This window comes from Bos javanicus, chromosome 17 (genome assembly GCF_032452875.1).
Source record: "Bos javanicus breed banteng chromosome 17, ARS-OSU_banteng_1.0, whole genome shotgun sequence".
Lineage (NCBI taxonomy): Eukaryota > Metazoa > Chordata > Mammalia > Artiodactyla > Bovidae > Bos > Bos javanicus.
This window is the reverse complement of record NC_083884.1, coordinates 72,520,563-72,534,366: the sequence shown is the minus strand read 5'-3', so window position 1 is coordinate 72,534,366 and position 13,804 is coordinate 72,520,563. Positions and strand designations below refer to the sequence as shown.

At 58.0% G+C, this 13,804-nt stretch overlaps 1 protein-coding gene and 1 long non-coding RNA gene across 7 annotated transcripts; one reads left to right on the top strand and one right to left on the bottom strand.

Annotated features, from left to right (window-relative positions):
• The first annotated feature begins 126 nt into the window (after positions 1-126).
• Positions 127-12,602, top strand: LRRC74B (leucine rich repeat containing 74B). 6 transcript variants are annotated; one of them, XR_009730509.1, is made up of 10 exons: positions 127-354; positions 868-1,010; positions 1,672-1,804; positions 2,584-2,790; positions 5,900-6,009; positions 7,079-7,194; positions 8,298-8,376; positions 8,643-8,751; positions 11,041-11,136; positions 11,415-11,502. XR_009730509.1 is itself a non-coding variant. In XM_061385637.1 (9 exons), exons 1-9 carry the CDS (start codon positions 216-218, stop codon positions 12,029-12,031), a joined length of 1,161 nt encoding a protein of 386 aa, XP_061241621.1. In that variant the 5' UTR covers positions 127-215; the 3' UTR covers positions 12,032-12,602. The 6 variants fall into 6 exon arrangements, 4 of the variants coding, with proteins under 4 accessions (XP_061241621.1, XP_061241623.1, XP_061241622.1 ...); XM_061385637.1 differs by lacking the exons at positions 8,643-8,751; positions 11,415-11,502 and adding an exon at positions 11,894-12,602; XM_061385639.1 differs by lacking the exon at positions 8,643-8,751 and having other exon boundaries at positions 11,415-11,701.
• On the bottom strand, positions 11,692-13,643 carry LOC133229205 (uncharacterized). The gene is made up of 2 exons (XR_009730510.1): positions 13,565-13,643; positions 11,692-13,487 (listed from the first exon to the last, which is right to left on the bottom strand). It is a non-coding gene; the product is annotated as an uncharacterized LOC133229205 (long non-coding RNA).
• Between the last annotated feature and the right edge of the window lie 161 nt (positions 13,644-13,804).

The following is a 13,804-nucleotide window of genomic DNA, read 5'->3' as shown; positions in this document are numbered from 1 at the left end:
TCAGCGCGCGCTCTTGGCGGCGGCGTCCGCAGCAACCAACAACTTGGAGTCACCTAGGCAACCGCTGCCGGGGAGGCGTCCCTATTGGCTGCAGCGGACAAGCGCCCCATCAGATTGGCCAATGCGCCGGAGGGCCCATCCCATCCCCGGGCCGCGCTCCGCGGCAGTCCCTCGCATCCCCGCTCTGTGGCCGCGATTGCAGAGTGGGCGTAACCATGAGGGGTCCCCTCCAGGAGCCTGGGGAGAAGGAAGGCCAGGAGGAAGGGGCAGCGGCGGCTTCTGGGTGTCCTGCTGGGGTCCGGGAGGCCAAGAAGGGTCTGGACGCGGATTCGGACTCTGACCAGGAGACAGAAGGTGCCTACTGGCAGGGGGTGGGGGGCAGGCTGGGGCCGCGTAGGCAGGAGACCCCGTCCGGCAGGAGCGCACCCCTCCGTGGGGCTGGGGGCGGCTCTCGCCCTGTGCCTTCCCCACCATGCTCCTGGCGTCCCATCCTTAGAACAGGCTTCCAGAATGAGGTTAAGAGGCAACCCCCCACACCCCAAACAGTGTAAGAAGGGCTGTCTCACCCGGGCCATCAGAAAAAAAACTAAAGGAATGGAGGTGGGAACTTAGAATTGTTTCAGTTTCCTCCCCCATAAGAGGTTACCACAGCCCTGTGTCTGCAGTCCGGTGGAAGAGACAGCGTACACTGCGGGGTCCCGGGGGGTGGACGGGGAGGGGAGGGCCAGGACCAGCTACACAAGCGGCCTGGAGTGCAACTGGGGCCGCGGTCCCCGCCAGCACAGGAGGAAACGCCTCCAGAGGGGAGACCAGGCTGGGCAGTGGGGCCGGCCGGGAGGGAGCCACGTGAACCCCATCTCCCATCAGGTGCCCGCAAGCCTGGCGAGCTGGGCAAGGACACCCTCTACCTGAGGTCCTGCCGGGCCTATAGCGTCGTGCCCGCCTCCTGCTTTCTGCGCCAAGGGAGCGCCCCAGAGCTCAGCCTGCGGCACCGTGGCCTGGGGCCCCAGGTACCCCGGGAGGAACCCTCGTGCAGGCTTGGAGGATGAGGACCTGGGAGGCAGCAGCCTTGGGAGGGGTCCCTTCCTGAGCCCACTGCCCCACACTCCCCCAGCCCTACTCAGGGTCCCAGGCATGTCCCAGCCCCCACACTAAGTGACAGGTGGGATCGGGGTTACGACAGAGTTCAGTACAAGGACTGTGGGGCCTGCAGCTGCTGCTAAGTCACTTCAGTCATGTCCGACTCTGTGTGACCCCATAGACGGCAGCCCACCAGGCTCCCCTGTTCCCGGGATTCTCCAGGCAAGAACACTGGAGTGGGTTGCCATTTCCTTCTCCAATGCATGAAAGTGAAAAGTGAAAGTGAAGTCGCTCAGTTGTGCCTGACCCTTAGCAACCCCGTGGACTGCAGCCTTCCAGGCTCCTCCATCCATGGGATTTGCCAGGCAAGAGTACTGGAGTGGAGTGCCATTGCCTTCTCCGGCGGGGCCTGCAAAGCACCCCTGATTTGTTGGGTTAAGCTCCTGGGGAGACCGAGAAGGAGAAGCCGGCATCCCTGGGCCTGTGGGAATGAACTGAGCAGGCTGAGCCCTGCAGCAGAGCCCAGGGAGTGCCCTGCCGTGTCTGCGGCCCTGGGAAGGACCAGGCCCCTCAGGTCCCTCTCTGTCCCAGGGGGCCCGGGCTCTGGCCCATGCACTGACCTCCAATCCCTGCATCAAGCGGCTGGACCTTCGGGACAACGGACTCTGTGGGGCTGGTGCAGAGGCCCTGGCGGGCGCTCTGAGCAGAAGCTGCAGTATCTGTGGTAGGTTCTGAGCCTGGGGTAGGGCTGGGCTACCCAACACGGGGCCTTCCCACCCCGCTCCCAGCTGCTGCTGCTGCTGGGGGGCAGGGCTTCATCACAGGGTGGGGAGGGTGGGGTGGGGCCAGGCCCTCTGCGGGGCACCCGGAGTTGTGGGGCCTCCTCCACTGTCTTCGGCCAGCCAGCACCCACTGTGTGTGGTGCCCTCCCAGTGCCTGGATGCAGAGAGGCAGGGGGCAGACGGGCAGTGGCCAGGCAGGGCGAGACGAGAGGGGCTGGACCTAGATGCCGCCTCTGCCACGGAAGGGCAGGGAGACCCTGGGCAAGGGTCTCCCTGAGCCTCAGTTTTCAACACTCAGCCCTTGGAGACGTGGGGACATACACTCCGCAGAGTGTCTGCTCACGTAAGCCCTCCATGCGAGGCCACTTAGGTGTCACTGCCAGTCCCCGGAAACGTGGCAGTGGGGCTTCCACGGGTGAGCCACATGGCTGCCAGGAGTGAATCACCCTCTGTGGGGCTGGGTGCATCTACATTACAGCCCCGCAGAGTAGGCGGCGTTAGCCCCCCGACAAAGCTTGTGGATACACGGACTGGGGAGGGGGCTCTGGGGAGCTGCCTGGGGCCGCAGGGGACCCAGCTGATGGGGGCAGACTCACCACCCACCCCAGGACAGTCCGGCCACTAAGTCCCCCATGCCGGGACAGGCTGGGCAGCTGTGGGGGATGGAAGGGGTGGGGCCTGGCTCTGGAGCCCGTCCCTGAGGACTGGTGCTGGCCCCCAGATGTGGACCTGTCGGAGAACCGCCTGGGAGCGGAGGGAGCCCAGGCCATCTGTGCCGCCCTGGCGGTGAGCCCGGCTGTGCAGAGGCTGCAGCTGGCAGGGAACGGCCTGGAAGAGCAGGCAGCCCAGTGCCTGGCTGAGCTCCTGCTGGCCCACACAGGCCTGAAGTCCCTGGACCTGAGCTACAACCAGCTGAATGACCAAGCAGGTACCATCCGGCCACCAGCCAGGGTCACCACAGTGGTGCTCTTGACTGTCTTCCTGGGGCAGGGTGGGCGGAGGTAGGCAGGACCACTCGGAGCAGCCGTGCCCGGCTCCTGTTCCTGCACCCCCACCCCCACCCCCACCCCGGGACTCTCAGTCCATTCCCCAGATATTTCTCTGCCTAGCACTGCCTGTGGGCCCTGACAGCCACTAGGGATCCAACCATGAACTCAACAAAGCCCTTGCCCTCACGGAGGGCTTCCCCGATGGTGCTAATGATAAAGAACCTGTTTGCCGATGCAGGAGATGCGAGAGACTCAGGTTCAATCCTTGGGTCAGAGAGACCCCCTGGAGGAGGGCACGGCAATCCACTCCAGTGTTCTTCCCTGGAGAATCCCACAGAGAGCCTGGTGGGCTACAGTCCATGGGGTTGCAGAGAGTCAGACACGACTGAAGCAAATTAGCAAGCATGCCTTCATGGGACACATGTTAACAGGATTACCCTCCATAATTATTGGTGCTACAAAAGAAAGAAGCAGGGCAGGATTCTGGAGAAGAATGGACTCCCCCCCACTACTTCAGAGAGGTGACCACAAGGGAGGACTCTGTGAGGAGGTGACGTTTAAGCTGAAGTGTGCAGGACAGAGAAGTCAGTCATGGCAAGACCAGAGGGAGAGCATTTCAAGCAGAGGAACCATTTCCCAGAGAGACAGACAGACACCAGGGTGGCTGGGCTACTGAGCCAGGAGAGAGGGGCGGGGCGTGGGACGGAGCAGCAGAGGGGCTGCAGGGCCCACATCAAGGCGGGATGTGAGGACGTTGCTCCAAGTGCGGTGGGAGACATCAGTGGGACGCCCTCGTCTCAGCACCTTCTCCCATGCCCCACGGCCTCTGCACGGGCTGGCCGCCCTGCCAGGAGCATACACCCAGTCAATTCTGAGAGTCACCTGGGGGCCTTCCCTGAAGGTCCAGTGGCTAGGACTCTGCGTCCCCAGTGTGGGGGCCCTGGGTTCGATCCTTGGTCAGGGAACCAGATCTCATATGTTTCAACTAAGACCTAGTGCAGACAAATACAATTTAAAACATTTTTTAAAATTAAAAAAAAAAAAATCCCTCAGGACCCTGGGTTAGGAATACAGATTCGTGGCCTGGGGTCTGCTGGGCCTCTGAATCCTCTTGGGGGGCATGCCTGTGCACCTGCATTGTAACAGCTGCCCCAGGAGATTCGCCTGATCCAGAAAGTTCAGGAATCACTGCTCTGCCTTCTGAGCGTGAGTGAATGGCGCTAGCCTCGCTGTGGGAGAATCAGTCCTAGAGTTCAACTGTGAGACAGACAGTCTGCCTTCTAAGAAAACTACTGTGGGAACAGGCAAATTAAAAGAAAAGCTCACTTCAGGCTTTCAACAAAGTAAGTCTAGGTGACCCTTTGGGTCAGCACCAGACAGGCAGTGAGGTCGGAGGGGCTTGGGACTCGAGGCCCTTTGAAGGCTGCACGGCACGTGAGGGTCTGTGGGTGGACCCGCCTCCCTGAGGGATCTCAGCCTCCCCACCTGACCCGAGGCCAGGGTAGCACAGACCTTGTGGGGTGGCTGCGGGGGTCGTGAAGAACACGAACCGGGACCACAGAAGGCTTATTCACAGCTGTAGGTCCCACTCACCCTTCCGCTGCTCAGCAGAGAAGGGGGTTCCCGCCAAAGCGGGCGCCACCGCCGCCTGCCTCTCCCAGCCCTGGATGTGTCTGAGACCCTGTGGCTGTCAGACCTGGTGCTGGACGAAGGTGGGGGGTCTGGATCTCAGGGAGGCGCCAGGAGTCCTAGCAGCCCTGCAGGGAGCTCTCCAAGGTGCTGCCACGTCTGCGGACCTGGCCGCCGAGCCTTCTGCTCTGTGCTGGGTGCGGCACCAGGGAAAGGGGCCAGGCAGGGAGGTCTAACACTCCGAGCCTGGAAGGATGGACACAGAGCAGACAAGGGGTCCGAGGTGGTCCGACCTGGCCTGGCTGAGTAAGCAAGGCTTCCCGGCCGGGAATGAGGCACTGTTCCCCAGGTAAAGAAGGGCGTCAGCAGTTGCACATGGGGGTGGGGTGGGGGAGCAGGGGCAGCCGGAACTGAGAACCAGGAGCAGGTCAGACCCGCTGAGCCCAGACTTGGCAGAGAGGGTGGGCAGGGCTTCTGCCCATCTTACATGTGAAATAGCTCTCGGGTTTCTTACCCACCCAGCCCTGCTCTTTCCTTTCCTTTTTTCCCTCTCTTTTTAATATTCACTTATTTATTTGGAGAAGGGCATGGCAACCCACTCCAGTATTCTTGCCTGGAGAATCCCATGGGCAGAGGAGCCTGGTGGGCTGCAGTCCATGGGGTTGCAGAGAGTCGGACACGACTGAGTGACTTCCACTTCACTACTTATTTCTTTGCTGCACTAGGTCCCAGCTGTGGCACGCAGGCTCTCCAGCTGCAGCACGTGTGACCTAGCTCCCTGACCCAGGATCCGACCCGGGCCCCCTGCCTTGGGAGCCCTGGTCCACACCAGGGAGGTCCTCTGCTCTTCTACCCCGCTGCCTGCTCTCTACCACAGCCGCGCTGACCTTGTCACCTCCTGCGTAGACGGTGGCACAAGCCACCCAATGGGCCCCCTGACCTCTGGTTCCCGCCCCCACCCACCATAACCTTGTCTCTCCTTAAAGCATCTCTCTAGTGCCCATCTCTCCTACGTCCCCTCACAGCCTCACCCGGGGGCCCAGCGCCAGGCCTGTGTGTGTTTCCATGAGCCCTGGGCTCCCTGTCCCTTCTCCCCCCACATTCGCTCTCCATGGGTGCATAGGGTGTCCCTTCATCTTCAAGGCTCTCTCCGCTTTTCTGACCCCCCCCCAAGGCAGGGTTAGCCCCCAGTCTGTCCCCAAGCCTCCCTGTTTGTGGTTGGATAGCTCACATCCCACAGATGTGTGTTTATAGCTTCTCTATTAAATCTGAATGCCTTGAGGGCAGGGCAGGCCCATGTGGGGCTCGATGCCCTGACACGCGTGCACAGCAGAGGCCCTGGCCCACAGCGGGTATCACTATCAGTTCTTGAAGGAATGATCAGAGTGAATAAGAAAGTCTGTTGTGGTGTTTCTGAAGGGGAGACGCTTGGACCAGCCCTCGCAGAAAACACAGGACTCATGGAGCTCAACGTGAGCTGGAATCACTTGCGAGGCCTGGGAGCCATAGCCATCGCCAGAGGACTGGAGGTACGAGGCCCCGCCCAGCAAGCCCCTCTGGCCTCCTTCGGGGCTGGGTCTCCCAGCCACCAGCCCCCATCTCTTGCAGCTCTTCAGAAATGAGCCTTAGGGACTTCCCTGGCAGTCCAGTAGCTAAGACTATGTGCTCTCACTTCAGGGGGCACAGGCTCAATTCCTGGTTGGGGAACCAGATCCTACATGCCTCATGGTACAGTCAAAAAAAAAATAAAAATAAAAAAAGAAAAGGAAGAAAGGAGGCTTGGATCTGTCCAGCAGCGCTTAGAGGATGTTTCTCCAGGTGACTTCAGTTTCCCTGGCTCTATTTAACGACGACAGTTTGGTCTCCCTGCACCGACTCTCAGGTCGCTGAGTGAGGCGTCCACAGCTGGAGACGCACGCCTCCAGAGACGTCACGGACACTCGGGTTGGGGGACACCGTTGGTCCAGTGATGCACACTCACCGCTGGGCAGAAGCTTGCCTGAGATGACAGCCCTGGGCCCCAGGACCCCTGCACACCCTCTCACATGCTCTGCCTGTTCCCTGGTCCCAACACCTGGGGAATGGGGGGCACAGGGCCCCGTGATGCCCCTGGGGGCAGCTGCCTCTGCATGATCCTCCTCGGGGAATGGCAGCGCGGCCTTGCCCTCCGACAAGGCTGACCGGGGTCCCGCCCCACAAGCTGGGCACCCACGGGCTCCCCACTTCTCCCCATCACAGTCCTCCGGGCACATTTCATCCAACAGTCCTTCACTGGCATCCTCCTTGGGCCCTGGGATGCTCTGTGCCTTGGGGTCCCTGCCCGGGAGGGGTCCCCGTCACAGCGTCTCTGGGGCCTGTGGCCCCAGGGCAGACCGCTCACTCTGAGGCTCACTCACATCGGTGCCCACCCTCTACTGGTCACCACTGCCCAAGCCCAGGGCTCTCCCCTGCAACCTCTGTGGTCTTCTACTCCCGGTCCACACTCTGCTCCTCCGCTGTCCTGGGCTCGGAGGCTGGGGCTCCTGTCCTCAGCTGTCCTGGGGCCTGGCTTCCTCCATCGCACGTGTGGTCCCGTGGGGTCGCTTCTTTGTGTCCCAGGCAAACATCTTCCTGAGGGTCCTGGACATCTCGTACAATGGCTGTGGGGATTCTGGAGCCTCCGCGGTGGGGGAGGCGCTCAAGACCAACAACGTGCTGGAGGAGCTCTACATGAGGTGAGAGCAGGGGGCCCCCGTCCCCGCCCCCAGGCCCCCCGCCACCCAGGGACTGGGGCTCCTCCTGCTGCTGTTCACCCTCAGGGCTGGAACCTGTCACAGTCCCAGGGCATGCCGCTCTGTCCCCCTCACTCAAGTTCATCCTTGCTACGTGAAAGTGTTAGTCCCTCAATCGTGTCCGATGCTTTGTGACCCTATGGACTGTAGTCTGCCAGGCTCCTCTGTCCATGGGATTCTCCAGGCCAGAATACTGGAGTGGGTTGCCATGCCCTCCTCCAGGGGATCTTCCCAACCCAGGGACTGAACCTGGGTCTCCTGCATTGCAGGCAGATCCTTTACCCTCTGAGCCACTAGGGAAGCCCATCCTTTGTACCTGGGGACTCGTAATTCCTACCGCGTGGCTGGGGGGTGGGAGGTGTAGCATGTAAACCTCTTCAGCAGAGCTGGTGCGGGCGTGGCGCTCCACGTGCGTGCTCCTCCCTTTCAGGAGGGGTTTGTGCTCTGTCCAGCACGTGGCTGCTGGGGGCCTGCCATGGCTGGGCTGCTCCTCCAAGCCCAGGCAGGGTCCCAGGCTTCCTGGGAACACCAGAGGGAAGGGAGGAGGTGGGGGTCAGACAGGTCATGGGCTGTCCGCCATTGGCACAGGCATCTGCTCCATCCTACCCATTTTCCCCTCCCGGTGGGGGAAGCTGGGGTCTGAGAAGATAGAGGGAAGTGGGGCTGGCCTGGAGACAAAGTAGCCAAGAGCAGCGAGGGGCCCTGGAGCAGGAGGTGGGGAGGGGGCTGGGTGGCTGTCGTGGGGACAGAGCCAGGGTGCAGGACGTGAGGGAGCACTTGCTGAGCGCTGAGGGCCTGGGAGCAGCAGCCAGTCTCCACTGGGGAGTGGAGTTGGCAGGGAACAACTCTCTAGGCATGTCTGCTGGACCCTGAACACTGGAGACTCCATTGAAGTGTCTACACACTGACTTGCCCGGGGCCCCCCGGGGAGTGCTTGGAGGCTGGACCTGGGGGTTGCACCAGCAGCTCCAGCCGCGGCCCTGGGGCAATGTGGCTCTGCACAGCTGCCTGCAAGGCAGCGCAAGGCACACGCCTTTCTGTTGCAGCAACAACCGCATCTCTGCGGCGGGAGCCCTGAGCCTGGGCCTGGGCCTGCGAGTCAACCAGACACTGAGGATTCTTGCTGTGAGTGCCAGCCTGATGGGGGAGGCCCCGGCACAGACCTGCCTGTGCCTGCCCACACAGCGCCCTCCCCACCACATCTCAGCCCGGTGCCTGCGGGCACACGGGGGAGGGGGTGCCCGGCTTCCTCCTGCAACCTTGTCATCCACTCACCCATCTCTGGCCTGGCCCACAAATTCCTTCGGACTACCCCCAGGCCCACTGGGCTTCCCCTCACCTCCCCCTGGCCTTGCTGGAACCCAGGGGCCATGCAGGTGTTCCTTCTCCAGTGGGGAGGATGTGGCCAACCACGAGAGCAGAAGGCAGTAAAAGGAGGCCAGAGCAGGCCCTCCAGGACCTCTCTGCCAGCTGCACGTGCTCTGAGGACAGCGCCAGCAGGTCTGGGGACATCATCCCTGCCTGGCCCTCAGGCAGCCCAGGAGCCCCCAGCAGCACCCACTTCCCCAGCCCGAGGCTCACTCTTGCCCCCGAGTAGAACCCAGACCTCTCTCTAAGCTCTGAGTCTCCATTTCTAGCCACCTGCCGGACGGTCCCCTAGATGAGAACAGGCGCACGGGATTCTGGGAGTCAAACCTGACCTCACCGTCCCCCCACAGGGCTGCCTCTAGGTGGGGGCTCCTTGGCATCCTGTCAGCTGGGGCCCAGTGCTGACCCCGCCTCGTCCCGCACCTTCCCTCTGGGGAGGGGGAAGGGTTGCCCACTGCTCCTCCTCCCGTCTGCCATCGGGTCATCTTCCTAGACAGGAAACGGTCCTGCCTTTAAATCTCTGTGGACAACGCCAAGCTTAGTCATCTGCTCATTCACAGCACATGGGCTCTGCGCTCCGCCAGCCCCGCCCTCCTCCCCACCTTGAGCCCCTTCACTCTCAGCCCAGTTCAGTTCAGTCTCTCAGTCGTGTCCAACTCCAGTAGACTGCAGCATGCCAGGCCTCCCTGTCCATCACCAACTCCCAGAGCTTGCTCAAACCCATGTCCATCGAGTCAGTGATATACCATCCAACCATCTCATCCTCTGTCGTACCCTTCTCCTGCCCTCAATCTTTCCCAGGATCATGGTCTTTTCCAATGACTCAATTCTTTGCATCAGGTGGCCAAAGTACTGGGGTTTCAGCTTCAGCATCAGTCCTTCCAATGAACATGCAGGACTGATCTCCTTTAGGACGGGCTGGTTGGATCTCCTTGCAGTCCAAGAGACTCTCAAGAGTCTTCTCCAACACCACAGTTCAAAAGCATCAATTCTTCGGCACTCAGCTTTCTTCACAGTCCAACTCTCACATCCATACGTGACCACTGGAAAAACCATAGCTTTGACTAGACTTTGCTAGAAAAGTAATGTCTCTGCTTTTTAATATGCTGTCTAGGTTGGTCATAGCTTTTCTTCTAAGGGGCAAGTGTCTTTTAATTTCACGACTGCAGTCGCTATCTGCAGTGATTTTGGAGCCCAAGAAAAGAAAGTCTGTCACTCTTTCCATTGTTTCCCCATCTATTTGCCATGAAGTGATGGGACCGGATGACACAATCTTCGTTTTTTGAATGTTGAGTCTTAAGCCACCTTTTTCACTCTCCTCTTCCACTTTCATCAAGAGGATCTGCAGTTCCTCTTCACTTTCTGCCGTATGTGTGGTGTCATCTGCATATCTGAGGTTATTGATATTTCTCCTGGCAATCTTGATTCCAGCTTATGCTTCATCCAGTCCAGCATTTCTCATGATATACTCTGCATATAAGTTAAATAAGCAGGGTGACAATATACAGCCTTGACGTACTCCTTTCCCAATTTGGAACCAGTCTTTTGTCAAACAAGGAGGGAACACAGCTGGGGCCATCAACAGAAAATTGGATTGAAGATTTACTGAGCATGGCCCCACCCATCAGAACAAAAGAGTTTCCCCCACAGTCAAGTCTCTCCCATCAGGAAGCTTCCATAAGCCTCTTATCCTTCTCCATCAGAGAGCAGACTGAAAACCACAATCACAGAAAACTAATCAAACTGATCACATGGACCACAGCCTTGTCTAACTCAATGAAACTATGAGCCATGCCATGTAGGGCCACCCAAGATGGACGGGTCATGGTAGAGAGTTCTGACAAGACGTGGTGCACTGGAGAAGGGAACGGCAAACCACTTCAGTGTTCTTGCCTTGAGAACCCCATGAACAGCATGAAAAGACTCTCAGCCCAAGCTGCTTGCAGTTTCCCAGCCATGCGGTACAACCTCTCAACCCTGCTTTGCTCCTGTGGCTCTTCTTGTTGAAATGCCCAACTCAACCCACCTGGCCTGGAAAGCTCAGCTTGGGTGTTTCGTCCCATCCACCCTTCCCTTCCCATGGAGGGTCAGCGCAGGGGTCTCTGAGCACTCTCCACGCTGCACTGTTCTGTTTCCTTTCCTCTCCTCCCTGCAACAGTGAGCTCTTTAAGGGTAGGGTGTGTCTCGTGTGTCTCTTTGATTCCTGACAGAGTGAGTGCAGGCTGGGGGTGCAGCCAGTGTCCACTCCCTTCCACTATTCCCGGTTCCAGCACCACCAAAGGCATCAGGTCGCAGGGAGGAGCCTTTTGAGCTGAGATAGTGGGGCCGCCCACTATCTCAGAGCCACATCCACAGAGATGGGGGATTGTTCCTGCTGCCTGGGCTTGGCGTCCCTCACTGAGGGACCTGCATGCTTCTCAGGTGTCGAGGAATCCCATGCGAAGTGAAGGCTGCTCTGGTGTGCTCAAGTCTGTCCAGGCTAATCCACAGTCTGCACTGGAGCTTCTGGACTTTTCTGTGAGTTTCTCATAAACCTTGTCTCTGACCCTCCCAACAGCCCTGGGAGATATGACTTTCTCCATTTTAGAAAGAAAGAAGTGGGGATTGGAGAGAGTGCCTGGCTCAGGTATACAGTGTGGCCATATCCGAGTTCCAACCTGGCCACTCTGACTGCGCTCCTGCCCCTGTGCGGGGTGTCATGGTGGTCTCACTTCAGACCCCTGCCTGGGTTCTTCACTGGCAGAGAGAGAACAGGTGGCTCAGAGGCCCATGCTCACTGATGTTTGGATTTGCAGGTTCAGCTCTTGAAAGGCAGCCCCTCCTCCCAGCCGGTAGTGCCCGCGAGTGGATCCTGGTGCTGGAGGTTCGCTTGAGGGGCTGCACAAGAGATGAAGACCCTGTTTCACTCCATTTTGCCTTTAAAAAATTCCTTATTGGCAGTGTGGAGTCTTAGCCACTGGATCACCAGGGAAGTTCCAGTTTTGCCTTTTAACGTAGGAAAAATACCACTCTTTTCTAAGGTGGTTAAACACAAATGAGAGAATCCCCAAATACAAATCATCAAGAGTCTAGTTACGAATCATTGCTCTTATCCTTCTGATTTATTTCAACCCAGGCTTGAGTCAAAGCCTGTTCAGAGATGTGTTTACAGTTTCAATCGTTCAAACTTGGGACAAACTGATGCCCTATGAGGCTCTTTGAGACCTTGTGTGTGTAAAATGGCCAAGTTCTCAGAAAGTGATAACATCCTGTCTGGTGATGGGTTTCTCTTCAGGATATCCAGGTGAACAGAGAGTTTGATGACCTCGCCAGTTCAGTGAAGGTCATTCTTCCAGGGCTTTGCATAAAGATGGCTGCCCACAGAGTGGAGTACAAAAAAGAACTGCTGGCCATCTTCACACCATCTGAGTGACTATGTGTTGTGTGACTTTCTTCTCTCTCCCACGGGCCACTTCAACTTCAAGGTGCCTTTCAACTGAGGCCCCATGTCAACCAGGCGGAAGTCCTACAGAGCTGGCCTTCATAGTGACTGAGACATCAGTGTTAGGGTCTTCCGTTGTTCTCATTCAGGTCCCAAATTTGTACTCCTAGAGAAATGAAAACATGTCCACACAAGAACATACATGTTCATGGCAGCAGTATCCATGATATCCACAGAACGCAAACACCCACCAACTGATGAGTGGACAAATACAGTGTAGTGGGCTTATACAATGGAATATTACTTGGCAACAAAAAAGGGTGAAATTTGGGATGACGGAAATGTTCTAAAACTGATTATGGTAATGGTTGCACAACTTCAGTAACATACTACAAGTATTTGAATTGTGTACTTTAAATAGATGAATTGTACGGTATGCAAACTGGGTCTTATACAGTTAAGAAAAAAAGGAAGGAAGTAATGACACGTGCGACAACATGGATGAACCCTACCCTAAGTGAAAGAAGTTTATCATAAAAGATCACTTATTGCACCACTTTAACTGGGTGACTTGTCCAATATGTACATTCTATCTCAGAAAAACTGTTGCTGCTGCTGCTAAACCACTTCAGTCACCTCAGTGTCCGACTCTGTGCGACCCCATAGATGGCAGCCCACCAGGCTCCCCTGTCCCTGGGATTCTCCAGGCAAGAACACTGGAGTGGGTTGCCATTTCCTTCTCCAATGCATGAAAGTAAAAAGGGAAAGTGAAGTCACTCAGTCGTGTCTGACTCCCAGTGACCCCATGGACTGCAGCCCACCAGGCCCCTCCGTCCATGGGATTTTCCAGGCAAGAGTGCTGGAGTGGGGTGCCATTGCCTTCTCCGAGAAAAACTGTTATATATACACATTGTTTGGTCCATATCGTGTGAAAAAATGTATAAATGTGTATACTAGCAGAAAAGCAAAAAAAAAAAAAAGACCCAAAACAAAACAACCCTGGCACATTAACAATGCCTATCTCTAGGTTTTGGCTTTATGGCTTTTATTTCCTTTTTTTTTTTTTTTTTTTGCTTTTTCCACTCTTCACACTCAGTATGTTTTACTTTTACAACCAGAAAAATAAGTCGTACTTAAGACTAGGCCGGCAGCACAGGCTTCGAGTCTGCTGCATTCTCGGCGCCTGAGGAAGGAGGGTCCCCCCACACCCACGACGACGTCCTAACCTGAGGCGGTGCTCGGGGCCAGGAGGCGACGGAGGGTAACAGGAGCCAGGCCTGCGGGATGAGGGCCCCTGAGGAGCCCCAGGAGCCTGCTCTCCCTGCTCCCATGCTGGGCAGCACTCCTTTGGCAACCCTCCGCCCTACAGGGCGGTGAGAGGATCTCACAGTCGGAGCGCGGGGCTGGGCCGAGCGCCAAAGGACGGTCCCCCGCTTCCCTGTAGGGCCTGCAAATAACCAAGCCAGTCATTACACGAAGGCCCAGCGCCCTCCCCAATTAACAAGGAGGCCCCGGGCGGAGAACCTGCGGGGTGAGGTGGAGTAGCCCAGAGCAGGCCTGCTGCAGGGTGCGGGCGGGGCGGGGCGGGGCGGGGACCAGTTTGAGGAAACCGAATAAGGAGACCGGGCGCGCTCCGCCTCCCGCGCGCAGCCTTCCCGCCAAACCCTTGTCCAATCAGAACGCACCACAAGCCGGGAGTCCTGTGTGAGTCAATCAGAAGCGGGATTCTAGACTCCGCCCCGCCCCGCAGCGCTCTGGACCAAT